The sequence below is a fragment of the Aplysia californica genome, unplaced genomic scaffold, assembly GCF_000002075.1.
Source record: "Aplysia californica isolate F4 #8 unplaced genomic scaffold, AplCal3.0 scaffold00053, whole genome shotgun sequence".
NCBI classification, from domain to species: Eukaryota; Metazoa; Mollusca; class Gastropoda; order Aplysiida; family Aplysiidae; genus Aplysia; species Aplysia californica.
This window is the reverse complement of record NW_004797323.1, coordinates 1,462,076-1,489,537: the sequence shown is the minus strand read 5'-3', so window position 1 is coordinate 1,489,537 and position 27,462 is coordinate 1,462,076. Positions and strand designations below refer to the sequence as shown.

General features: G+C 39.5%; 1 protein-coding gene across 3 annotated transcripts; it reads left to right on the top strand.

Moving 5' to 3' along the window:
• The first annotated feature begins 419 nt into the window (after positions 1-419).
• On the top strand, positions 420-27,462 carry LOC101854852. Of its 3 annotated transcripts, none has more exons than XM_005092809.3 (10): positions 420-533; positions 10,614-10,689; positions 11,662-11,698; positions 12,048-13,816; positions 14,765-15,005; positions 20,265-20,379; positions 21,753-21,831; positions 24,246-24,293; positions 25,140-25,201; positions 26,319-27,462. In XM_005092809.3, exons 1-10 carry the CDS (start codon positions 469-471, stop codon positions 26,425-26,427), a joined length of 2,601 nt encoding a protein of 866 aa, XP_005092866.1. In that variant the 5' UTR covers positions 420-468; the 3' UTR covers positions 26,428-27,462. The 3 variants fall into 3 exon arrangements, with proteins under 3 accessions (XP_005092866.1, XP_035824251.1, XP_035824250.1); XM_035968358.1 differs by lacking the exon at positions 420-533 and adding an exon at positions 2,895-3,425 and having other exon boundaries at positions 20,268-20,379; XM_035968357.1 differs by lacking the exon at positions 420-533 and adding an exon at positions 2,896-3,425.

Sequence of the window (27,462 nt, the reverse complement as noted above, 5' to 3'; positions counted from 1 at the left end):
GATTTGGCTATTGTAAAGTTAGTAAGCTACAATCTGCTAGTAAAATTGCAGACCCAGGTTGTTAAACAAAGTTATTTGTTAGTCGTTACAAAACTAGACAAACACAAAAAGAAATACATGTACCGTGTCCAATATAAGAGTAACAAACGACCCCAAAAAAAAGTGACTATGTAGATTTGGATGGCAAAGAAGCTCCCCAGATCAACAGTAAACTTGGGTAGACTTTAGTCAGTACAAATTTACAGGGAAAATTGCAGGACAAAGGTTGTAAAACATTTTTTATAATTAGTTGCCATGTCAAAATTATAAGTATTATAATGGTAACGAAAAGGAAAAGAGCGAAATGCTCTCTCTCTCTGTATTTCCGTTTTCTTGCGGCCAAAATATAACTTCCTCCTAACCTATAAAATTGCCTCTATTGTAAACAAAATGGCCGCGCACAAGACATTTGAAATGCATTATTTTTAGATGTTATGGGATAGAGTTTCTCTTGTATCTATGGATTCTTCTCCAAGACCAGCCAGGAGATTCTCGTGAGTTGTTTGAAAATTGATTTTGGTTCGATTCAGAATCTGTAACTTAATGTTACTAGCGACAGTCTAAATGATAAATGATTCTAAACAAAACTATTATTGTCTATTGACTGTGTTGACAAACAAGGCGAAAGGAGAGACCAAGACACCGAAGTCGAAAGTGAAAGCCAAAAACAAACGAAAATGGGGGGGTTGTATGATCATACCCTCACTCCCCTTAGCTCTCTGCCTTTTTCAAAGATGAGTTTATGCTTTGTTAATATTAAATTCCAAGTTGGTATTGTTCATTGTTTTAGAGTTAGATTCTAGATCTAGGGGTAGAGGAATTTGTCAAATTTGACAGCCACTCTCACTCATCATGAATCAGTAGCCAGTGGCCTACTCAACATACTACTAGATCTAGAGCTCTAGATCTAGAGCTCTAGAGTCTAACCAGGTCACTGCGCATCTCTTTGGGTGCGCAACCCCCGGTCTCCTGCTTTGTTTTGGATATAAGAACAGCGAAAACGAGGTCACTTTCTGTGAGTGTGAGCATGCGCAGAATGCAGCTTATTTCACTTTCGTTTTGGAGGTTCCCGTCAACACACGTGATTCTACGGTGTCGGAAAGTTTTGCCTCTTCATATTAATGGTTTTCATAACCGGTATCGGTGAATTTACTAGTCTAAGCTAAGCGCTTGAGTAGTCGATTATTTAACCCATATCTAGTTAATCTAGCTTTAATGTATCGTAGAATGTATACTAGAATCTACTATCGCAGGCTGCTTCTTAATGCCCAGGAATATGCCAGATTGGGTTACGCACTGAAGCAGACCAAATTTATGCAGTCCGTTTCAGTGCGCAATATCGGCTTTTTTGCTATTTGGCATTGATAGTGTGGCTTCTGGGCCCTTTGCCTTTGTTTGTTTTACTTATTAAGTTATTTCTTTAAATGACCTGCATTGTGCACTGAAACAGACTGTTTTCCTTCCATTTGGATGCATTATATTCCCCTTCTTGTGTCCACAGCACCTTTCTTTTTATCCATTTTATCAAAACACATACACACGGTGTAAGGAAATCTCCTGTTAGGGGGCGCACAGCTCCCAAAAAGAACACGCCTCATTGACCTTGTTGGCCTTCCGTTATGGTCAGTACAGGAATTTCTTGCAAGGAAAAGAAGACAAGGCCAGGATAGAGAAAGATGAAAAGTGTCAGAAAAGAGCTAGAGTACATCCTGTGGTGCGATATAAAACAGTAAGCAATCTTTTGTGGATATATCTCTGGAAGTTACAGGTCGATCTCCATGATTTTTTCACCAGAAGTTAGAAAAACTTCCTCTCTATACAGTGTAGCGCATTACTGTAACAGCAGTTTAAAAATTTCTATATGTTGTGGTGGTGTTTGTTTGGTAACGTGTGTCTGTTTGGTGCGCAAGGTGTCTGTTTGGTGCAACATATAATGTCGTCTGGTTGGGTGCACAATAGTACCATGTTTACAGCTCCAGATCTAGATGTAGCTCTTTTCTGACACTTTTCATCTTTCTCTATCGTGGCCTTGTCTTTTTTTCCTTGCAAGAAGTTCCTGTACTGACCATAACGGAAGGCCACTTAGGTCAATGAGGCGTGTTCTTTTTGGGGGCTGTGGGCCCCCAAACAGGAGATTTCCTTACACTGTGTGTATGTGTTTTGATAATGGATAAAAAGAAAGGTGCTGTGGACACGAGAAGGGGAAAGAAGAAAACAAGAATTAGACTATACCTCTAGACTAGTATTTTTGAAGGAAAAAGACACAAAAAAGAAGAAAAAAACGTGAAAAGAAGAAATTGAAAAAGAAAGGTGCTGTGGACACAAGGAGGTGAAAGAAGAAAACAAGAATTAGACTATACCTAGACTAGTATTCTTTTAAAAAGGAAAAGGACAAAAAAGAAGAAGAAAAAGACATGAAAAGAAGAAATTGAACATTTTGGAGATTTAATTTCCATATTAATTAATTTTGACATGAATACATACTGATCATCTTCCAATGGCAATATATAATGCATCCAAACGGAAGGATAACAGTCTGTTTCAGTGCACAATGCAGGTCATAAAGAAATAACTTAATAAGTAAAACAACCAAAGGGCCTAGAAGCCACACTATCAATGCCAAATAGCAAAAAAGCCGATGTTGCGCACTGAAACGGACTGCACAAATTTGGTCTGCTTCAGTGCGCAACCCTATCTGGCATGTTCCTGGGCACTAAGAAGCAGCCTGCGATAGTATTTATCGATTCTAGTATACATTCTACGATACATTAGAGCTAGATTAGCTAGATGTGCTAAATAATCGACTACTCAAGCGCTTAGTAAATTCACTGGGCAAAACTTTCCGAAACCGTAGAATCACGTGTGTTGACGGGAACCTCCAAAACGAAAGTGAAATAAGCTGCATTCTGCGCATGCTCACAGAAAGTGACCTCGTTTTCGCTGTTCTTATCCAAAACAAAGCAGGAGACCGGGGGTTGCACACCCAAACAGATGCGCGGTGACGCGGCCCTACTCTAGATCTAGATCTAGAGCTGTAAACGTGGAACTATTGCGCACCCAACCAGACAATATATGTTGCACCAAACAGACACCTTGCGCACCAAACCAGACACACGTTACCAAACAAACACCACCGCAAAATATAGAAATTTTTAACTGCTGTTACAGTAATGCGCTACACCGTATAGAGAGGAAGTTTTTCTAACTTCTGCTGAAAAAATCATGAAGATCGACCTGTAACTTCCAGAGATATCCACAAAAGATCGCTTACTGTATATATGGCACCACAGGATGTACTCTTGTAGACAAGGAGTAGAGTACTGGACTAGAGGCCCCTCTGTTCCTCTACGACAGACTGGCAGACTACGGCAGTGCTGTCCTATAATGTAAAATAATTTAGATAATGTTAGGCCTAGCTTACTATGCTCTGTCTTGAAAGGGGTTGATGAATGATGTCATTTAAAATCAAATCGCTCGGTTTATCTTGTTCTCGTAATCTCAAATCTTTGCACACAGGTCAAGTTTAAAAATTGGATGATCAACAATCTAAAATAAAATTCATTCTTTCATCATTCGTACATAAAGTCAGACACAAAGAAAGTAACTATTATAATCTAAGGTTGCAACACATTTATTTTGATGTTACTGTGTTACTTCAGCCAAAATTTCAGCAGGAAAGTAAACAGTCCGTAGGAAAATAAAATCTAAAGGGGATTTATAGAGCACGCACCTTTACTAAAGTAAAGTACGGAAAATTAAAAAAGTTTACTGCTGCTTCCCACAACACACACTGTCCATGAAATGCGGTCCAACAAATGGGTTGAGTATTTTTCAAGAGTAAAGACTCACGTGGAGATGACTAGACAGTGGTGAGATGAAATCTAAGCTTTAACACTAAATTGTGGAGGCAAAGTGGTCTCTGAAATGTCCCAGAAGAGGTGGTGTTGCTGTCTGAAAATATTCATGAGGGACTGAGATCATGCAAAACCTGAGCTGCGACCATCCATTTTAGTAGCACTTTCGAGAAAATTTAGTAATAATTTGACAAAACCAGATCCTGAAAAAAGAATGGTCCACTCTACAACACTTTTAGAAAGCTGTCATAGATAGGAATAGGGGGCTCTCGTGGCCTAGAGGTTAAGGTGTTGGCCTCTCATTCAAAGGTCCCCGGGTTCGAATCCGGGTAGCGACCGAAAAATTTTCTTCTCTAAAATTGTCTCCTTTCACCTCCTTTCCAGCTCTAGCAATGTTCTGTTGTCTGCTTTCAATTCCACTTTCTGCCCCCACCCCCTCACCTCCTTTGCTCCCTCCTCTGGGCTCCTGACTCTTTCTGCAGCCTTTCTACTGCTACTCCTTGGCTCCTCCTTACTGCTGTCTTTCTGCCACACCTCTGATCTTCTGGTAGGAAAGATCTACACCTAGCCTTCTCGGACAAGGGCGAAAAATCTCGGAGGGCCCGTGTGCAAGTTGCGCACGTTAAAGATCCCTTGGTGGTCTAAAATCGATAAGAGTAGGCTTCGGCCGCCACCCGGGCAAAAATTCCAAATTTCCTATCAACTGAAAATATTAGGTGTGTCCCGCGAGCTCATATGACCTATGCAGTTGCGAGCGCCGTAAAACACTTTACAAAAACAAATAGATAAGAATTGATTTTTTGTGTGCTGGTAGAGGGTGTTGGTGAGCTATCTATCTCTTTCGAACTAAATGAGCTGATATTGTTTTGGGCTGGACAAAACTACTTACTCTATAATGTGAACACCCTTTTGAAGAGGAAGTCAAGTGACAGGATCTGGAAATTTAATTGACTGGTAGAGAAAATTTTAGAATATCGAGTCTAGAAAAAATATGATTTTGGATGTAACGGGTTTTGCGTAAAAAGAAGATTTTTTTGTGGTTCTGAAGGATGTTTTGGGTTTTGGCTGAACACTGTGCATGTGATAGCCGGTACCGTAACATATATATATGTGTGTGCATTTTTGTATTTAAGAAAAAAAATCTCAATATTTTCCAAACGAAGTGACTATTCGGACTCGAGTCCGAATATGAAAAAATGTTATTCGGACTCTGATTCTTGTCCAGCATGACATCACTTCCGACTTCCTGTGACTCGTGACTCCGGCTTCCTGTCCTGCCTCACTCGTGACTTGCCTCAGGCTGGGTAGAGACCGGGATCACTTTGGGCAAGATGGCGTTAAATTGTGCCGGAGCCGAGTTTTTATCTTATGATGAATTTGAGGCCGGCCTGAAAAGTTAGAGCGCTTCTAATAAATGTTTATTTGTCAAGAGGTCATCAGAAGCAATTAAAGATGGCTTGTTAGCGTGTGTCGGGGTCGGATGGGCGGCCTGCACACGTGTGGCTGTGTGTGCGTGTCAGGGGAGGGGGGGCGCTATCGGTCCAGGCGTTGAACGTCGCATACGCGTCAGCCCCCCCCCCGGCAACTGATCATTATTACAATAAGCTAGTCTTGACGTACATCTACGAAATGAATTGTGCGCTGGTCTATGGAATCAAAAGTTGCCGTATGCTCGGCTCTACACAGCAACACAACTCACAACTTTTTCTTGGTAAACAATCGAGATGACACAGGCTTGTGTATTTGAACGAATCGGTCTTCTTTTTTTTACACAGCTCATAATATGTAGGTGCCAGGAGATCTGCTAATCTTCAATTTTACCTTTTTCTACAACAAAGAAAGTTGGAAACATGGGGGTGGGGGTGGCGTATCAATGAGGCGGCGGGCATCGGATCGGCAGAAAAGGTGTGGGGGAAACTAAAAAATGGCGGGAAATTGGAAGCACTGAACGTTAGATCTATAGAACGAAGACACTTCCTTTTTTCCGGACCCGTGTCCGAATAACATTTTTTCTTATTCGGACTCGAGTCCGAATATGAAAAAATGTTATTCGGACAATGACAGAATAATAATGTCACTTAGCGGGTTTTGCTTCTCACCCGTCATGAGCAATTTGTAGACTAGGTTACTGTAAGTCGTTTATTGTGTGTGTGTATTTTTGTTTGGTCACTAGCCTGCAGAAGTGCCCTGCAAAGTTTAGTGGGCATATATTTCTTTCCAGACATAGTTTTTGGGGGGTCAATGGGGTCTAGACGTAAGTTAACTTGTGGCCAGACTTGGCTAAACAGGTGATGTACAAAATAATTTTAAGCATAGCCATCACTCAAAAGGTAACATTTATTTATTGTGTAACGACGCAGTTGGAATCAGGCACTCATCAATTTTTAGGCATATATGGATTTATTGGTATCATCTTAAAGCCTGTTCATTTGCCTTGCTTTTTGTGAGAAAAAAAATAACCTATTTACCTTAAATAGAAGTCGAGATATTTGCGATTGATGGAGGTGGGGGTCACCGGGTTCAGAGGTTATCGAGAAAATGGATGCCGAAGTCTGGTGACTTATAGCTTCTGCTTGAGAGTTTGAAAGAAAATTTACAGATTTTGTCCCTTTAATCAATGTTTTTCTGTAAAATCCACACAAGTGTGTTTTCAAGTGGACATAAAACAATGTTCAGCCAAAATTTTAAAAATTCAATAAAAATTGCCAAACCAGCAGAAACGTGACGGTTTCTTCAAATTCACTCAGCTGTTCACAGGCAGCCGGCTACTTTAGTTCTACCAACACCCCGCAGTGCCCCGGCGCTCAGCATAACTCGAACCAACCATTACCAGCTGGTCAAGAGGTCAGCGAGGGGAATTTTACCTGACTGACAGATTCGCTATGAAAATGTTATATAATTTGCAGTAATTTTTTTTAGGCTTTGTTTTACCTGCGACTAAGCCCAAACTACAACACCAACTGTGCTTCAAACCGTATTCTACGAATAAGCATCATCTGACATATCTTAAAGCTATCTTGCAACAAATTAAGCAAGGTAAAGAAATATGAGATGACGAAGAAAGAAAAATGGATACTTGTTTAAAACATTGATAGAAGGTCAGGGGGTCATGTTTATTTAATTGAATTTGAACAAATGATGAAAAGGAGCGGTTTGCTGACGAGTTGAACAGGCGTGTTTATTATTTTGACAAGCGCCTGATTTCACCATGATGCCTCACATATATAAATAATATATCAAAGTCAAATTGAAGGAAATTGAATGAAGAATACATTCAAGCATGAAACAAGGATTAATTTTAAACACATATATATGCATTACAAGGGTTAGAATGGGTGATGGCGATAAGAAAAATAAATTTTGACTGAAAAAAATTACGCTCACCAAACATATCAAAGCAAATCAGCATGTGTTAAGCCAAGAGTGTAGCCTATATCCATTAATTTCTGAATGCACAGCTTTTTATTTGAAAGCCATAAATCTTCCCATTTTTGTTTGTATATATATATATTTCTACTGATTCTGGTTACATCGTTTAGTTGATGTAAGTCACTTGTTTTTCACCGAACAGATGCTTTGACAAAGTGAAACTAGATATTTTCATTTTCTAAATCCATTCCCAAGTTTACAATAACAATAATAAGTACTTAGGTCTATAAATAACGAATCGCATTAAAACAAAACAAAACTGAGGTATCCCATCATTGCTGATATATTGGCGATGCATCTGCAAGGGGTGTGGACTCGCGTAGATATATCAGCGATACGTCCAGGAAGAGTTAACAGGTAATTTAATATGAGACTATACCTTTAGTAAATTTTTACTTTCATTTCCACACACAGGCCCTGCTTTGGGGGTCAAACTGCAGTATTTTCTGATGCAAATCACACACATGATAGCCCTTAAAAGTGTTGCAAATCAATTGCTTTCAAGAAAAGGGTAAACCTAACTGCAAAACATCAAATTATGGGTTAAAACATGGGGGCATAAAAATTCAATTTTCTGTTTCCAAGAACTCTCAAGCAATGGAAATAACCAAATTTTGGCGGTCTATTTTCTCTAATTTCACCTCTGAAACCAGGCGATCCTAACTTCCTTCAATCGCAAATATTTCAACTTTCATTCAACATAGATTGATTATTTTTCACCATAAGCAAGGCAAATGAAGAGGCTTTAACATGATACCAATAACCCCATATATACCCAAAAATTGACGAGCGCCCGATTCCACGACGTCGCGACACATATATATATGTAGATTTAGATCCGGTCAATTTTTACTCTATATTCAACTGGACTTTTCAGAAAATGTTTTATGGAATTTTTTAAAAGAAATGACAACAAAACTATTTTATTTAGGTGGATACTTCCTTCTCTAGTTTGTATTAGACTCAGAGGAAATTGAATGAATAAAAGTCCTTTTTTTTCGTCAGAAGTCCAAGGTCTAGATAATAGGTGCAAGTTCAAGTTGCAAATTTTCTGTGAAAAAGATTTAGGTGTTGACTTCTGCCTCTGTGCCCTATCAGCGTGATGGTTGAAACTTAGTTAACTTTTGTCGTCATTACCTTTTCTGCTTTCCCTTCTGTCCAAACATAATTGTTAGAGAGGTGTTTCCGCCATGAAATTCTGAAAGCAATGAATTTTTATTTAGCTTTCAAATTTTACCTTGTCGTAAAAAGTTTTCATTGTATCATTTTATTTTGAATGAATACTATACTTTAATTTTCTCAAGTTTAACAAAATAGCCTCTTAGCTTTTTTATGATGTATTGTCAACATGCTCATTTCACAACAGCTTTTCTATAGTGATTCCTAGTTATCTTTATGCCTGGGTGATCTTAAGTCTCATCATTTATTTCTAAAGCTGGAACATTTTAGTGAACCATATTCTAAGATTAAAAATTATCTCTTTGTTTTTACTTACTTACTTACTTACTTACTTACTTACTTACTTACTTACTTACTTACTTACTTACTTACTCACTTACTTACTTACTTACTTGACTTACTTACTTGACTTACTTACTGATAGTTATTCGTTATCTCCACACTGTTTAATAAACAAATTAACTTCCTCAAGGTAACTTTTTTTGCTGTAAATGGATGATTCCTATAATGGATGAATCTTCAGCAAAATTAATGTCTGTGTTATTTATTTTTCTGTTTACATAATATAACTGTTGGAGTAGATGGTATAAATAATTTGTTATATGTACATGACATCGCTTTTCATTGGATAAAAAAGTGAACAAAAGACTATTTTTTCTTAGAAAGCTAAAGTATTTTAAAGTTGATAAAACATTGATGTCCATGTTCTACCATTCAACCATAGAAAGTATTATCAATTTTTGTATAACAGCATGGGCCGGGAACACAAGACAACAAGATAAAGAAAAATTAAATCGACTAATACGGAAAGCATGTAAAATTTCAACATCTTCATTCCCCTACTTGGATGAATTGTACATAACAGCTTGCACTAAGAAAATTAATTCCATCTTTTTAGACAACAAACATCCCTTGTTCCCTCAAATAAAAACATCAGTCAGAAGTAAAAGACCCATGCTTCTGATCTGTAACAAAGAAAGATACAGAAGGTCATTTTTACCATCATCTATCAAAATGCTTCCATCTTAACCATCTATCTTGTTTAGTGTACTTACGACCTTAGAGCATGCATCAAAATAACATTGAGTGTGTATCTAGCTTACGATTATTATTGTTTAAATTGCTGCTCATTTATATTATGTATGTGATTGTAAGCCTACTTGTGTGTGCATGTGTGTGTACGTGTGTTTGTGTGTGTGTGCGTGTGTGTGTGTGTGTGTACTCGTGGTGGAACACCAAACCAATGTGCCAGGATCTGGACAATAAAGATGTATCTTATCTTATCTTATCTTATAGTGTTATAGGCTGATAAAAAAATTAACAAAAATTGCTTAAGTATACCAGATGTTTCAAGGTGTTTTATGGATTCAGAAACACTAGCTCAACACCTTCAACATTTCTTTTGTCTTTGTAAGCAAATTAAAAAGGATCCAGGTCTTCAAGAGCATTAATTATTTTCTGAAGAATTTGAATGCAACAAATGTCTGGGCCACAGGCTGCAAGTCATAGATAAAATACGAGACTACAGGTACAGCACAACTTCTGCTGTCTTCCATAAGGACGGAATGACCAAAATCTTCACCACAGATGCAGTATCCAAAGAACAAGACTGATTCACATGATAGTTCAGAAACAATTGATGATGAGGATATTGTGTTAACCACTCTGCCTCTTTGGCTCTTCTGTTTAATCCTAAAAAGAAGACTGTTAAATATAGTTTGTTTTTTTAAGTTGAAATATGATGGAGATTTTGTACCTTGTCCTTTCATGTGTATTTGTGATTTTAACCCTATCCATACGTATGTTTTACTATTGTATCCAAACGACGTGGGGAACTCTGTGCCACCACTTTCCAAAGAAGAAATTTACTCGCTAATCCAATCCATACGCTTTGCATAGCAGTCTGTCAAAATTATTTTTTTTTAAATACTGAAAGTTTCAAAGAGATATTCGCACTAGAAGTATACTGAAATGTGTGAAGAATACAACCTCAGGGGTACAAAATGACCCCCGGGCGTACGGATAGGGTTAATTTGCAAAGTATCTTTTATTCACATTAGTTTAATCTGGTTCGTTTTTTAATTGTTTTGTCTCGTTGGGTTTTTTCCTCAGTCGTTGGCAAACCAGCAAAAGGACATTTGTGCTGGATGGAGTGGTTCACAAAACTACAAATGACAAAGGAAAGGGGGTAAGGAACAGATTTTCTGTACGTAGACAGATGATGGAACAATATACAGATTTGCAATATGATGCAAATTTTAAAATTCTATTCTATGTCGTATTATGGCTATGATGTGTGTTTGTGTGTTTTTTGGTGAGGGAGGGGGATGACAATAATAGGCCAAATGTGTACTTTTTCTTGAATCATTTGTTATTCTTAATAAAAGTCAATTCCATCTTTGAATCATGAACCTTGGTTTTCATACCATTTGAGGCTGGTAATAAAGTTCAGGAGTCGAACCTGTCTTAGATGGAATCGCTAGGGAGCGAGAGAAAAATTATGTCTTGGACAGGGGAATTTAAGGAGAGAGGGGGGGATTCTAGAGGCCCAGCCAGGATGATCAAGGGCCACTTGTCTGTTCAGCAAGCAGTGGTCAAAACTTCACACTTCTCAAGAGCTATTATGGCCTGTCTGATAATAACATGCCCCAGTCTTCATCCATTGCCACCAGTGTTTGCATCTCGTATATAAGTCCACTGTTTGGCCTATTAAATGCAGAAATGGTTGAACATCTCCTTTGCTTCAACCCTTAGCCCCACCCATTGGTTTAGTAAGCACTGTCAACCAATGCCACCCCCTCTAGTGCATGTAACAAACCACTTGGGAAACTTTTTTTCTCATCTGGCCATACAATCAAGGTAGCGGGCATTGGTCAAATGACCCTCAAGTCACACCCCTACCCCCCTTCCTGGCCTGGTGACATGGCGTAAGGGTCAGAGCCAATGGAACCTAACTTGATAGTTTTGTTTGAAATCAGGGCTGAGTGAACAAAGCATTTTCCGTCTAAGGTAAAAACCCTCCAAAGGGAAGGAATTTCTCTTTCCGTTTCCGTGTGAGGCAGGTTTCCATTTTATTTTTGCTAATTTTTGTGAGGACCAACTTTAATGAAAAGGTAAACCTTGAATTTTGAAATTGATGATTTGTTTCTCTTTCTTTCAGGTACCTTCCAAAACAGTCAAACCAACAAAACCACAAAGTAAGAGCAAGCTGAAGTGTTGTTCTAACTATTATTATTATATGATATATTGTTACCTGGATGTTACAGTAGTGTGGTGTATAGCCTCAGTTTTGAATATGAATGTTTTGGGTCGTATTGTGAAGTGTCAATTCCCATTTCTCCCATAAGTGCAAAGGAGTTTTGGTCTTAATAAAATAATGTTTCCATGCTGTGAAAGGTTTGGTGATCTTTTTATTACGATCGGAAATAAACCAAACAGAAATTTATTTTCTTGTTTGTGACGTTTGACCAAATATTTTGTAAGAGCATAGAAATGGCCTTAATTATAATGGTTTTAAGCTGACTAATAGGTTTCTTTTCTTTTCAGGCAGCAAAGGTGTGAAAGGTGGTGTGAATGAGTTTATCCCTGAGGCATCTGATAGCCTGCGTAAGGAGAAGCATGTGTCACCACAGGAAAAAGACCTATCGTTAAGCAAAGGGCAGGTTGTGAGCAATAGTCCCCGTCTTTCAGAGGCTGTTCTATGTTTACATCGTCTGAATCACACCCCTGGTGAATCAATACATGTTGATGACCATGTTGACAGTGTTGTGCGTCCATCTGTCATTAAGGCAGTGGATAATGATGATGTGGCATGTAGCAGTTCACAAACTTTGAAAACCAGATCATGTTCTTCTGGAGAAAGTGACAAAATTGATGTGACACCCAATGAGACTTTGTCACGAGACAAGGCCCTGGCAAATGTTTCCCAGAACACAGATTCTGAGGTGGAGAGAGCGAAAACACATCAGAGTCCGTCTCAGATTGTGGTTCAAAATGGAAGTGTCAGTGATGGCGACACTCCACACCACATTGTGAAAGATGGCGTAGATGAGTCAGATGCGTCCAGCTCAAGCACTGACAAAGAGAATTCGGAGAGAAAGGGCAGACATCGGAAAGACCATCACAGTCATGAGGTCCCTGGCATCTCCCCTGCCAAAAAAGCTAAATTGGAAAGTACTTCAGAGCATCCTACATCATCTGATGCAACACCTTTAGTCGAGGAACCTCACCAAGATGACAGTGTCAAAAGTTCAAACAGACTGCGAAAACACTCTTCTTCTAAATTGAATAGGAAATCTGAAGTGTTGACTAAAAAGTCCTGTATGCCAAGCGCCAGTTTCAACGAAAGTGATAGTACAGAAAGACCCCGTCGTCTCAGAGACAAAAGTTTGCTGTCTACACCAGAATTTATGTTGAAACAACGACAATATCCTGTAGATTTTAGGTTTCCAAAACGTTCTCCTGATGGTGTCTCTCACAGTCGAAAAACATCCCCTCTGGCAGCTAGCTCCAGAACAACTCATCGTGCTGAAATTTCTGATGCTCGCACATCGAACTCAATACGCAGAAAAGCACAGGCAGGCTCCAACTCCAAGAGCACTTCACATCATGATAAAAAAGTGTCTCCAAAATCTGGAAGAGTGAGTTCCTCTCACAAAAAAGAATTCATAAGCCCAGTCTCTCAAAATAATTCTCCAAAAAGTAAAAAAGAATCAGCGATGCTGAATTCCAGTAAGAGAAAAGATACCCTAAGCTGTGACTCTAGTGTAGGCAAAAAAATGTCAAAACCAGGAAAACAAAATTCCAGTAAAACTTTTGCAAAGGACCTAAGTTCTTCTCGGGAACGACCTAGTCGTCTCAGAAATGTAAGTTTGCTGTCGACACCAGAGTCAATGTTGAAGCAAAGACAATATCCCATTGACTTCTGGTTCTCCAGCCATTCTCCCCAACAAGGAGATTCTTCTCTTCTGCAAACCTCCACCAAGGTTGCAAGTTCCAAAATAACAAAATGTGTTGAAATGTCGAACACAAAAACTTTAAACTCTCAGCACAGTAAACAACGCCCAAACTCAAAGTCTCAGTCCCGCATTTCGGCTCAGCGAACTTCTCATCAAGGCAAAAAAGCGTTGTCAAAGTCAACTGCTGAGAATGCCAGTCAAAGCTCGGCAGAGGCGAACTCCTCTCGGAAAACACAGCGAAAGCTTTCCATTCCCCGCCGCAGTGCCAATAAAATCCTTCAAACAGACTGCGAGACAAAGAAGACAAGAAGAGGGAACAGACAGTTCGGACAGCAAGATGAGTCTTCAGTGGATATGGTAAGCAACTGTTCTTTCCCCATTCACCTTTGACGTCAAAAGTTGAACATGAATCCCAACGATCACATAGTTTTTTTGTTCTCAGTCATCTTAAAACATAATAATTGTACCCCCCAACTGTGACCCCACTGCTACTCTAGATTTGTGCACTAAATCATGCAATTGGAAATGGGGAAGGGGGGGGGATTCCAATTTAACTTTTACCCCTTTGGCTTGTCCTTTGTTCCTCCACTTTCGGGAGTAAGCCTTGGCTAGATCTCTACATGATGCATCTGCTCCGCTTTTTTTTTTCCCTTTGACTTGAAATACTGCTCTATCTGTATCATTACACCTACTCATTGTTTTACTCTTTTTCTTTTCTAGGTTCAGTTTTTAGTTCTGAGTGTCATTGTCTGTCCATCTTCTTCTTCCATGTCTGTCTGTTTGCTGCTTCCTTGTTGCTATTACCTTACACCACAGGGGCAACATTTCCAAACCTTTACTTCTTTGTTTTTGTTGACATGTTTGACTTAATTATACAACGATCTCCAGCTATTATATTAGCATGCACCTCAGGTGGCAAGTGAGAGAGGAGGGCCCTCGATGAATATACACTGAAAGTATAGTCCATTCTCATTGCTCACACTGTTTTTGATTTGTCAAAAAAAAAATTGTCCGACAATTTATGGCAATGAAGGTTGCTGCTAGAGGAAAAGCTTGCTGTTAAAGGGGTTATTTATGAAGAAATATTTGGTTACACAAGCTTATGTTGCTGTTAGGCAGAGGTTGCTCTTATCTAGTTGCTGTTATGTGAACATAACCACACTTCCGGCATGCTTTACATAGGATCGTGCTTTTATCAACTTGCCTCCTCCTGTTCTGTCAGACAACATACTCCTAAATATGTTTATTTGTTTCCCTCTCGTGTCTCCTGTGTGTGCTCGATATATTCACATATCCATACTGCAGGCTTCAGATGAAACCTTCAACATTGTGAACCAGAGTCAGCAGTCAGCCTCTAGAACTCTCCAGAAGAAGTCCAAGAGTCCTCCCAAAGCAGCTCCTGTGGTCTCCAGCTCACAAAGAAAGCATCACGTTTCCTTCAACGAGACCGTTGTTGGGAGTCAGAGGGCACTGCAGAGGAGGAACCTCACCAAAGTGTTGGAGGAAGTTTCTCAGAAACACACCCCCCCTCGGGGTTCCAAGAAAAGTGAGTTGATAATGAGGTTCACTGTTTTATTTGGAACCTGTCTAATATTTTTGTTGTTCAGGAAAAATGTATTATACAGAGACTTTCTTTCAAATAGTCTTGGTTATACTTGTCAAAATGAGGTTGTGTCAAATGCGACTTTTCATCTTGTTTCTCTATAGTTTGAATGTTTTTGTGTTGCATGTGGATTCTGAGATAGAACTCGGGTTTTTCTCAAGGAGCTGCAAATAACTTATTATAGTCAAATAACTGACCGTGAGTATTTCTCTGTAGAGTTGTTCATGTTTCTCATTTATTCATTTCTGCTTTTAATATTGATATGGTGCATCCTAAAAAATCAAAAATCTTTTCCAGAAAATGTCACATTGGTTTGCATTTACCTCAGTCTCTTTAGATTTGAGTCTCAGAATCCTTTCTATAAATATATTCTTAGATATAGCTCATTTTGGTTAGACTGCATGTCTAAAACCGTTTCTAGAAAAATGTATCAAATATTTTTCTAGATTGATTTGTTGAAATTGAAGTCTCATAATTATTTCTAGAAAGGGGGCTCTCGTGGCCTGGAGGTTAAGGTGTTGGCCTCTCATTCAAAAGTTCCGGGTTCGAATCCGGATAGCGACCGAAAAATTTTCTTCTCTAAATTTGTCTCCTTTCACCTCATTTCCTGCTCTCTAGCAATGTTCTGTCGTCTGCTTTCGTCTCCTCTTCCTGCCCCCACCCCCTCACCTCCTTTGCCCCTTCCTCTGGGGTCCTGATTCTTTCTGCAGCCTTTCTACTGATACTCCTTCGCTTCTTCTTACTGCTGTCTTTCAGCCACACCCCTGATCTTCTGGTAGGAAAGATCTACACCCAGCCTTCTCGGACATGGGCGAAAAATCCCGGAGGGCCCGTGTGCAAGTTGCGCACGTTAAAGATTCCTTGATGGTCTAAAATCGATAAGAGTAGGCTTCGGCGCCACCTAGGCAAAATTCAAAATTTCCTACCAACTGAACGTATTAGGTGTGTCCCGCGCGCTCATATGACCTTATGCAGTTGCGAGCACCGTAAAACACTTTACCAAACAAATTTCTAGAAATCATATCGTCGGCAGAGAATTCTAACCGTCTAACTCGAAATTTTCTCGAATTGCTTTTTTCCTTAAAATAGATCGACATAATGAATGGCTACGTCCTATTAAAATCTAGAACAATTTTGACAAACAAAAGTCTTGTTTTAAAGAGAAATTCTAACCGTATATTCCGACTGACTTCCGTGACTGAAGAATTCTAACCGTCTAATTCGTTTAGGTAGCCCGCCATTGTGGATCACGGCGATAACGTTTTGCTCTGAAGGAGGCGTTTGATTATAAATAAATGTTAAATCAGAAAAGGCTGCTTTTGTTAAAGGGTTGGTTGACTGTGTCGAGCCTGTGGAGAAAAAGGAAAGAGAAAGCAGAAGATCGTAGTCCATGAAGTACCATCTGCGAGTGAATGGGGCCAGAGTCAAAGTGTGCACGGCTTTCTTCTTAAGTCCTGTACTTTGTTACTAGTGTGTTCACATTGTTCTCACATGTGGGTTGGGTGTAGCAGAGGGTGAGGTTCCAGACCAGAGAAAAGGGGTTAGGGAGGAGACTACAGCATCAAAGGTATTTAAACAGTTTCTTCGTGATCTGCCCAAGTTGCCATCTCACTATTGCCGAAGGACTCCAGTAAGTTATACTTGGAACCTGTTTTCCAGAGCTTACAGGCAGTGTACCGCCGTTTGTATAAAGAAAAGTATGAGTGTGTGTGGGGGGGGGGGTTCTTTCTACCTTCAAGTTTAAAGAGGAGATCAATGCTATGAACCTGTCTTTGTTCCATCCTCGAAAAGATAGGTGTGATCTTTGTGTGGGCTTTGAGGAGGGGAATGTGGAAGAGGGGGCATACAATAAAGACAGCAGGCAAGAAAAACTGCATTGGCAGCCCCAAAATCAAATACATCAAAACAGACCAGCAATCAGTTCTGCTATATCCACGCACCAATGCTTCTGCTTTGTACTACAAGACAAAATTGAATGTACACAATTTCACAGTATAGGAACTACAGAGCAAGGACTGTGTATGTTATGTCTCTAATGAATTCGAAGGTGCTCTGACTGCAAATAAATTTGCTCCTTGTGTGGCTGATTTTTTGTCATCTGATTTGACTCCAGATCATTATATTCAGATGGATGTTGTTGTATCCGAACTGCAAAGTCACAATGAGTTCTGCACTGCTACATTTCAGCTCTGTCAATGGTAAAACTGTAACATTAAAATTCCTAGAGAAAGGCTATACACAGATGGAGTTGGACAGTGCTCACAGCACATCTACTACCCTGCTGATTATGTCAGGCTAATGGAAGATAGTAGGAAAGTGAAGCCATATGGAGTCAAGTATTTGACTCATTGTATCTTTTCTGATTTCATCAAACTAACCAACCAGAGTTTACACACCAGATGGTCAAATTAAATACAAACTGGGATTTGATGATGACTGGTCACATCTGCCTTTGAAGCGCGACGAGTCCACAGACATTCTCCATAAAGACATGAAGGGACTGCCTCTGTACCACGGTAGAAAGTTTAATTCGTCCATAGAGAACTTTAATAACAAATGCAAGAAATGAAGTCTGTTGTGCCATCTGCTTACCACAAGTTCTATGACAATCTAGAATTGAGTACGTCACCAGTGTGCAAGTTAAAACCCACGGTTAAGTCTAATTTGATATGCAGTGTATTGTGTTTTGGTTTATGTAGTTTATTTTTAGCTAACCAGAGCTTTAGCTTCATTGGGTAGAGCATTTTAAAGCCTCATAATGGTGCTTGGACAAGAGGATAATTCATTCCTGTTGACACTGGATGCTGCTATGGCGTACCTCATCTTGATGACTTTCTATGTAAAATGTGTTATTTAATTAGGCCATACTTTAGATGGGGATGCATTATATGAGGTTTAGTTGAGCTTTAAAAAAATCATATTACTTCTAGAGTCTTCCAACCAAGTTAAACCATGTTTTTAGAGTTACAAGCATTTCAGTTTCTTCCACTGGAGAACTGATGGGTGGCTTTTCAATCTTGCTCGACTTCGAGCCAAGACCAAAATCAAAAAACCAAACAAGAATACGAGACCTTTTCTTTGCCGATGATGCTGCTGTTGTCGCTCATAATGAATCAACCCTACAAATAATCCTGTGTTTAAGAAGATTGAGATAGCTGGGCCATGTCAAGAGAATGGACGACAACCGGATTCCGAAGCAATTTCTCTATGGACAACTTGCCCAGGGAAAGAGACCAAGGGGAAGGTCAAAACTGAGGTACAAAGACATCTGCAAAAACAGATTACCTAAGCTTTGAGTAGATGTCAGCATCTATGAAGAAATAACCGAGGACAGGAAAACATGGAGGAAAATGATAAATGAAAGAACTATTATGCTAGTGATTAGGAGCAAGCACTGCGACAGAATCTGCACTTCAAACAGGAAAAAAGTAGATCTAGCCATAAAAGAAGCTCCATGAAGACAATTAGTATACGGAAATTCTTCTCTGCCCCCCCCCCCCCCCCCCTCTCTCTCTCTCTCTCTCTCTCTCTCTCTCTCTCTCTCTCTCTCTCTCTCTCTCTCTCTCTCTCTCTTTCAGACCCCTCCCCCCTCTCTCTCTCTCAGTCCCTCCCCCCTTCTCTCTCTCAATCTCTCTCTCTCTCTCTCTCTCTCTCTCTCTCCCTCTCTCTCTCTCTCTCTCTCTCTCTCTCTCTTGTAGCTAGACAAGAAACCAATCCTTCTCACAATTTCCTTGAGAATGGAGGATCAAATAGTAGCTTTATAGTAAAAACTTAAGGACGCACTTAATCTGTCGACAAGCCCATTGCCTAATTAGAATTATGTGGAAATAAAGTGCGACGTTCAGTGTTAGATATAATAACAGTATTATTGTTAGATTCTAGATCTACAGTACTATGTAGTACTAATTAAAACTTTTATAGTAGGTTTCCTATTGGATTGACTGCAGGTGTAGTCATTTCGAGTTGTTCGGTAACGCTAACGTGTCACGATGACTGAGTTAGACGTAACGAAGCGTGTGGAGTCCCCGCCGGGTTGGAGAATTCTAAACGAACAATTCGTTCGTCGACACTTGGACGGTTAGAAATCCAAAACTGAGCGGTCTATCCGTATAACTCTGGTTTAGGACTTAAAATAATAAAATTTCGGTAATTTTGTTTTAAATACTTAAAAGTAGAGTCATGTATTCCAGTCTAGCGCATTTAAAGACGGTAAATCCCCATAAGAGCCTTTGAATTCAGTTTTTTGTCTCTCCTGCAAAATTTACTAAATCGGAGTTGGATGGTTAGAATTCTCCGCGGACGATATCCTAGTTATCTCTCAGTTTCTTTCGATTGCAAATATTTTTAATCCTCTTTGGATATTGTTGGATTGATTGTATTTCAGTCTGGAGATTTCAACGTCTGAGAATCCTTTGTCACTATATTGGTACTCCATGGTCAACAACACAAATAAGCAATTATTTGCCAGTTCTTATATTTGGTCGCCTGAGTACAACAACCCTGTATCCCACAAAAACAAAATTTTACTGGAGAAGGAAAAAACTTTGTCAATTCATTTAACAATGTTTGTTAAAAATTTAAGTTGGAATGTTCCACTGGCAATGTTTATTGAGCTACATGTCTACAAATTTGACACAAAATCGGCAACGTTACATTTAGTAGAAAAAGGCAAAAAAAAGTTTTTTGTTATTGTGTGGGTTACAAGGTTGTTGTACTCAGGCGACGATTTGTTCTTTTCCCCCTTTCTCAAAGTTTCGGTTTTCACGCGATTTTGTGCCTTGTAGCTGGTTTGACTCATCAGCCTTCTGTGGCTTCTCCTCTCAGGACCATAGGAGTCAACTTGCCTGGAGACAGATTCAGTGATAGCGGTTATCAAGTTCGCAATTTTGCCAACATTTTAAACAATATAACTTTCTGCTCATGGTAGGCAGCAAACCGCTAAATGATAGCTCCATGTTCCAAGATTTATACTGCTTTGGAGCTGTTGTTTTACTTTTTTTCAAGTTTTCATTTATGGTGTTTGTTTGGTGCCCACTTTATGGTATTTTTAATATGGATTTTAATCCGTACATTTGAGTCAGAAAAACCCAGCTTTTCAGATTTAATGATTTACTCTGTGTTACCTAATATAATATGTGACATCAGCAGTTTTTAGAACATGTAGTACCATTCATTGACTGTTATTTTTCCTCAATGTTTCAGCAGGTGGTCAGACTGTCTGTTTGTGGCGAGAGGAAGGCCAGACGTGTGTGGGGACAGACTTGAGTCCGCTGGATGTTATCTTTGACTCTTTCCTGGATCTGGAGCATCAGTTGTGGTGAGGCATGGGCAAAGGCGGCTTATGTGGAGCTTTTTTTGTTGTTGGTTTTTTGGGGTTTTTTTGTGTATATTTTTGATGCCCTACCAGACACAAATAGTAGTTTTAAAGGCATGTTCCTCACTACGAGGTTTCAGACATTCGTAACGTGGAGGGGGGGGGGGGGGGGGTGTTGTCATGTCCCCTGATGGTTCGAAAGTGAACTTTTTAATCCCGCCAAACCCTCTGTTGTTTGTTTTCTTGGCATGCTTATTTAAAGCTTTGTTGGAAAAAGATTACCGCATATTGTGGTGCCTTTAGGTACTGCCTGTCACTACAAATTACAGTGCTAGTGCTTTCTTGGTACAGTCGAACCTACTCTTCCGGCCAGCTGTATAAGGTAATCACCTATATAAACAGTCGCTTCCCATGTCTTCTCTTGCCTATTAAAAAGAATTTTTTACACAATAATGAGACAGTCACTCATCTCCTTGATAATACGGTGGCCATAAAAGACAATATAGTGATACTTGTAACTGGTCAGGCAAATGCGTGCCTGAAAGTGCTGGTTGCAGCAAGTAGTCGAAATTACCTAAAGTGTAACAGCCACCCATTGTCAAGGAGGAAAATGGTTGTCTTTGAGTTGGGGGGACGTCTTGGACAGTGTCGTTACATTCAAGAAAAAAAAAAGCAAATGAGAAGTGGTTGTCTGTACAGTTTTTACTTGTCTTGAACAAGTAATCATTGAAGCATGTTCAGCTGTACAAGAAAAGGGTCACTGATCTGCACCATGTTAGATTATAGGGACCTTGAGTCTCATAACTTTGCTACATCTTGATCTCAGACTTAACTCCTTATCTCCGGCAAGCCTCTCCCAGCGGCTTGCGGTCAGAGCCGAAAACAGGTCTCTTTTATCGGATTTCATTCATTAGATGAAGAACTGTCAAAATAGGTTCACTTGTTTTGATTTAATGACCCATTTAATGATGTTTTTATCATTTTTAGATGTAGTACCAAAAAGGGCCCCAGCGTAATGGGTTTAACCACCCCCCCTCGGAGATAAAGAGTTAAACCAGACACTAAAATTTGGTTGTACCCATGCCTACTCGCTGCATTTACTACACTGAACAAAAAAAAATGTCCACATATTGTGTGAGCAGCCTGTAATATTTTCAATAATGAAATTATCCTCATAGTGTTTCTGGGGTTTTTTATAAGTATACTTTTGTCAGGAAAGAAGTGATCCTGACCTAGAGAAATCTTTTTCATCAAGGGGCGTGATGCTTTAGTTTGTTCAATAACTTTGAGCAGGTAGATAATTGGTGCTGAGATGATTACATTCAATTTGATAAATAACAATTATCATTGGTAAATTCTTGTTTCTCTCCTCTCAGCGAAGCGGAAGATGACCCTGTGGCTAGGAAACTGGTTCAGAAAGTCTTTAAAGGAGTGAAGCAGGCAGTGAAGCCTATGGTAAGTCTTTTTCTGTTTTCCTTAAGTTTTATTTTTGCTTAAAATGTTATGATGATGACGATCCAGTTTGCACGATGATCAGTCTTTTGGTTGCCATAGAATCGATATTGTCTTGATTTCTGTTTTTTTTAAATAAATAGTACAAGTAGTGTTTAATAATAATAGATAGCATTTGAAAAGCGCAAATCCCCACTCTATGCGTTTCACAATCTATACTATTACCCCAGCAGACCTGAGAGCATTCTGAAACAACCTCAACTTCCTGGGAAATATACTGTGCAAGCGGCCATTTATAGGCGCTAAAACACTAACATACTGACAAGATCTTTCACTGTCTATGGCCTTGTACCCATTCCCACCTGGGTGAAGTGAGGAAAATATGTGTAAAGTGCCTTTCCCATGGACACAACGTCGGGCCTGCGGCTCGAACCACCAAACCTACAACCTCACGATTACGAGTCCGGTAGCCTAACCACATGTTTACCATGTGATTTGTTGTTTTGGAGAGCTGAGGATGAAATCTTATATCATATTTTTCTCCACTGTAACTTGATACTTCTGTTTTCTCTTACATTTTGTTGTTGGTTTGTGAAGGGCAAAATATGATTTTTCCACAAATTTATTCATTTTTCTCAGTTTCAGAGTGGGTGGTTGGCGGGTGCTCTAGTGTGGTTTGCTCTTTCTTTCCTATCAAACATCTATCATCTTTATCTCCCCTCATTCTTTTTTGTGTTTGTTACTCCCTTGTAACACCTCTTATCCTTGGCTCTTATATGACCTTATTGTGTTGCAAGTGCCGTAAAACTCTTACGAAAAAATCAAGTTTCAGTTTCTCAACTACGGGAAAGATAACAAAATGAAATGAAATAAATCATTTCTTGTATAGTGTCAATGTCAGACCATATGCCCAACAGTAATCCTTTATGTGTGTATTTTAGTTTTCAAGCAACTGAAGTTTTAAAAACGAGAATGGAAAGTCTCCATGATATGAGGTCTGTTTGAATAGATTAATTTTTCTCTCAATGTATTTGGGGAATTGAAAACTATTCTCAAAGACCAAAACAATTCGCATACCTGCCAACCCTACAGAAAAAATCGGTAGATCACCGACTTTAGGGTCAAACTACCGATCCACCGATTTTGAGATGAAGCCACCGACTTCGGGATTCAGCAGGGTGACTGCCAGGCCCCGGGAATTTGAGAAAGTTATCAAATATTTGAAAACCAAATCCGATAACGCCCGAAAGTTCATTTTTGCCGGTCGCGATTGTGATTCATTCGGCTCCCTCGAGAGTATGTTTCTTCACGCAGACAGGCGGCTATGGTGGCAAGCGGGTGTGATACCGACGTTTGATCGGGATAATCAACATACACTTTCACTTTTGTTACCACCCAGAAATTTGCTGGTAGTAGTTTGATAACGCAACATTAATTGTAACAACATGCAGACTGTGCATGGCAAACGCTGTGTCGCCTTGAAAATAAATCAATATTTGTGCTGTGCTGTCACTTGTGAAAAAGAAAAGAAAGTTATAGTTATACAAGCGTCTTGTCGGGTTCGCCATTGTGACCGGTCAATGAACTTGCGCGTTCCGTCACATTGTGAGCACGGGCACTTGTAGGGGTCACCAAAGTTCATTCAAAGTCTGAGCGCTGCGTAGTATAGGACTCCGGAATGGGGGGAGGATTTTTTTTTTTAAAGATACACTCGGGGGAGAGGGGGGGGGGGGGGTGAAGGCAACACCAGGGGACAAAAACTGAACTTGGAAGCAAATTTTAGTATTCTAAATTTTTTTATTACCTCTAGATCTAGAAAACTCTCTGCAAAACGCGTGTTGGTGCAGGCCTTGTGTGGACTCGGGATCTGTCCTACTCTTTCCTTGTAAACTCTGCAAAGACAAAAGGCCAAGGCTAGGCCTAAGTCATCCAAGGCCCACTTTTTCTTCATCTTTTTTTCTTTGCGTCTGTTTTTGTTTTTTTGATTGGGGGGGGGGGTTGTTGTTTTTTGGTTTCATTTGTGTGTGTGTTCGTGCAGGTATGAATAGGACAGGAACTGCACCAACTACTAATAGGGTAAATGCCTCAGGTAGTTTTCATATCAGTCAATTTTTTTTCTTAGTCATTTTCTACATTTGTTTGAAGTCGCAAACACAATCATGCATATTTGATGTGGGTCAAAATAAAATATTAATAAGGGTCCCAAATTAAGTATGCGACAAGAGGTAATATAGCCTACTACAGATTTTTTTAGGTCAACTACAGATTTTTGGACAAAAATTTGCGTCCAACTACAGATTTTGGCCCAGGCAATGTTGGCAGGTATGAATTCCTGTATTGAGAAGCTGCTAACGTTTTGTGTGGGGTTTTTTTGTTTTTTTTATTGTTCTGTTGTTCCTTATTATTTACTTCAACAGATTGTCAAAACTCAACTAATAAAAGACATGCAGAAAAGCTTGAAAAAGGTGAGGCCTGTCTGTTCCTTGTCTTCATTTTCTTCTTAGATTATGTTAGCGTTCTTATGGATACACAGCTATAAATAGCTCCTAAATTTTAAAAACTGTTTTGTGTTCGTGGTTGATGGGTGTAGTTTGTTCCTTCTTTCCTATCAAATATCTATCATCTTTATCTCTCCTCCTTCTCTTTTGTGTTTGTTACTCTCTTGTAACACCTCAAAACTTTGGCACTTGTAATCAGCAACTAATTGTGTCGCAAGTGCGTTAAAACTCTTACTAAAGCTATTATATCTTGAGTGGTGGTGTGAGGATAAAAAAACAGAACATATTTTTGTGATGAACATCGACTCTTTTTATAATGCTGTTGACATTGATTGTAAAATGGACCGTCGGGTAGCTGTTGTTTCCTGGCCTGTCAGGTCAAGGGTTTTTTGTTTCTGATACTGCAGTAGAGGTTGTGTAAGTTAAAGAAAATACCATGTCACAATACTACACTTGAAATGACGCAGGGATTGTTTGCTTTTGAAAGTAAGTTGAATTCCCAGATTTGTGGTGTCTTTATTTGCTGATGGTCAAAAAGTAATGTGGCAGACTGAACATGACTTACAGGCCTTAGTGGAGGTGGTTGGCAAGTGATCTGGTGTGGTTTGCTCATTCTTTCCTCTCACACATCTATTTACTTTATCTCTTCTACTTCTTTTCTTTGTATGTTACTGTCTAGTAGTAACACCTTTAATCATCGGCTTTTATATGACCTAATTGTGTTGCAAGTTCCATATAAATCAAACTAAAACTCAAAAAGAAAAGTGTTATCCATCTTGTCATTTCGTTATCATCAAGCTCATTTGTCCTCAGAAAAAAGCTCAATGTGCCAAACTGATGGGGGACCTTAAGGAACAGGAGCTGGTGAAAGCAAGGTCAGTGGGATCTGTCTTGGTTGGGCTACACCCACGTTATAGGCTTAACGACGATCAAGACCTAAGACAAAAATGCTATCTACTAAACATACAGGACTTTTTACTTTTCAGCTCCATTTGTTTTCTCCATCAGGTTTGGTATGAAAGTAATTGCTCCAATGAGCCTTGTGTTACGTTCTACCTAATGCTATTTGATGCTTTCCAATATGTGGTATGCTATGAAACCTTAGTGCAACACATTCTCTGTGATCAAGATTTTAAAATCTTTTATTGATGTTGTGCATTGTCGTAATAATTTCAAAGGATACCTCTGTATAGATTGATCTACCTTACACTGCCTCAGAATTACAAAGTTCTATCTATTTTGAGTTATTAAGACCATGAAGTCAAAAAAACAAATGTCCTATCTGCTCTATCAAAATCGTAAGATTATTTAGAGTTGTTATCAAGATATTCAAAGAATTGCATTCTTAAAAGCTTGACATGATGTACTCAAAATCTTTTATGTTAAATTTCTCAAAACTAAGTCCTGAGCAGATAGAACTTTGTAATTCTGAGGTAACGATAAGTTAATATCCTACAGTAGGAGACTAATTTTATAACCTTATAGTAACGCAGTAGATACAACCTCCTGCACTAGATTTTTATCTACACTTAAATACGTGTAGTTGACTTTTACTTTGAGGATGGCTGGCAGATGCTCTGGTGTGGCTGCTTCTTCTTTCCTGTCAAACATCCCTCTTCCTTATCTCTCCTCCTTTTCTTTATATGCTACTCCCTAGTAACATCTCTAATCTTTGGCACCTCTATGGTTTGAGTTGCAAATGTCATGAAATTTTTACTTGATGTATCAACTGGGCCAAGTGTGCACTTTTCAAATTGACCTTACTATGTCTGGTAGAATGACAGAGGGCACCATTGGTAGATCATTGTTCTTTTCTTTCCCACTGTTATTTTGTAAGTCTGTCTTGCCTTTTCTTTGTATCAAATGACTGTTATCTTGTCAAATTGCTTTTCTGTACTCAAAATCAAACAAGATGTTGAATTTCTACTGCTGCCAAACTATAAAGATAATCTATTTTTGTTTTGATGTGGCTTTGTTTCCCCCTTCTTGAAGGCTCCAGAGCCAGGTGTCGGAGCTGCGCGAGGGACATGTGGACACACTGTTGAGCCGATGGATGACCGGCTACTCTGAGCTCATGTCCACTTTTGACCACAGCACATGAGGGTGGACGGGACAGAGCGTGTTGATGAAGTTATGCGAATTGGGGCTCCAGACGATTTGTGGACAGTGTGTGTCTCTTCTAGGCTACAGTAGTCTCTGCCTAAACGCACGCCATACAAAAGCACGCTCCGCTCAAATGCATGCTTTTGTCGTATGATGAGGTTTTTACTATATAGTTCAGATGTACGAACGCACGTTCGCTTCTTCTAAACGCTCTCTTCGATCCGCGAAAACAAGTCGAGACAACCGGATATTCGGTAAAACTGCCCCCCCCACACAGAACAAAGAGAGGGATGGACTGGGTTTTCACACCCAATCTTCAGCAAACACATAGGTCTAGGACTGGTCAAGTAGTATTTTGGGGGACTGAAATGATTTTTGATTGGTTACTCGAAATGTGTCTTTGAGAGAAGTTTCCTGACTGATATTTGAATGACTGCAAACGTAATGTTGAGTTAGGCCTATGATGCGCAACACACGTTAATGATGTAGGACTCTGGGTAGGCCTCTACAGGGTTAAAGATTAGGCTACGCTCAAAGTACTTTTAACATACTTGTTCAACAAATCCGAGAAAAGTTTCTCAAAATGTCTGATTCTGATGTCTACCATGAATTATTTAAGTTGCAATAAATGACAGGGAGTCGGGAGTCTTTTCTTGGAAAGCCGCATGGCTGAGTGCTTGTCCATACCCTTTGACTATCACGAACAGTTTCCTTTTGTCTGTTCCTGACATTTTATATTGCATTTCATGCTCTCCCCCCCCCTTGACCAACCCATTCAACGCCTTTGTATATATTACCGCTGTCAGGGAATCCTTCACTAAACAGTCATGTGTAATCACATTATCGGCTAGTGACCCTCAGCCCCCCAAGGAGGTCACTAAAATATCAAGGCAATGTGATGGTTGCGTTCCTTCCTCTCTTTGCACAGGTTCATGTAAACACACACTCCGTATAAACCCATGCTAAGGAGCCCTCCCGAACACCGTGCATTTAGGGGGAGACTACTGTATATTAACTACATGTGTGGACTTTT

Excerpts from the sequence above, each read along its gene's own strand:
- LOC101854852 (XM_035968357.1), top strand. The coding sequence starts at position 3,331 with ATGTACTCTTGTAGACAAGGAGTAGAGTACTGGACTAGAGGCCCCTCT. Across the intron at positions 13,817-14,764 it reads ATGAGTCTTCAGTGGATATG|GCTTCAGATGAAACCTTCAA; the intron begins GTAAGCAACTGT and ends TCCATACTGCAG. Across the intron at positions 24,294-25,139 it reads TGCAGAAAAGCTTGAAAAAG|AAAAAAGCTCAATGTGCCAA; the intron begins GTGAGGCCTGTC and ends ATTTGTCCTCAG.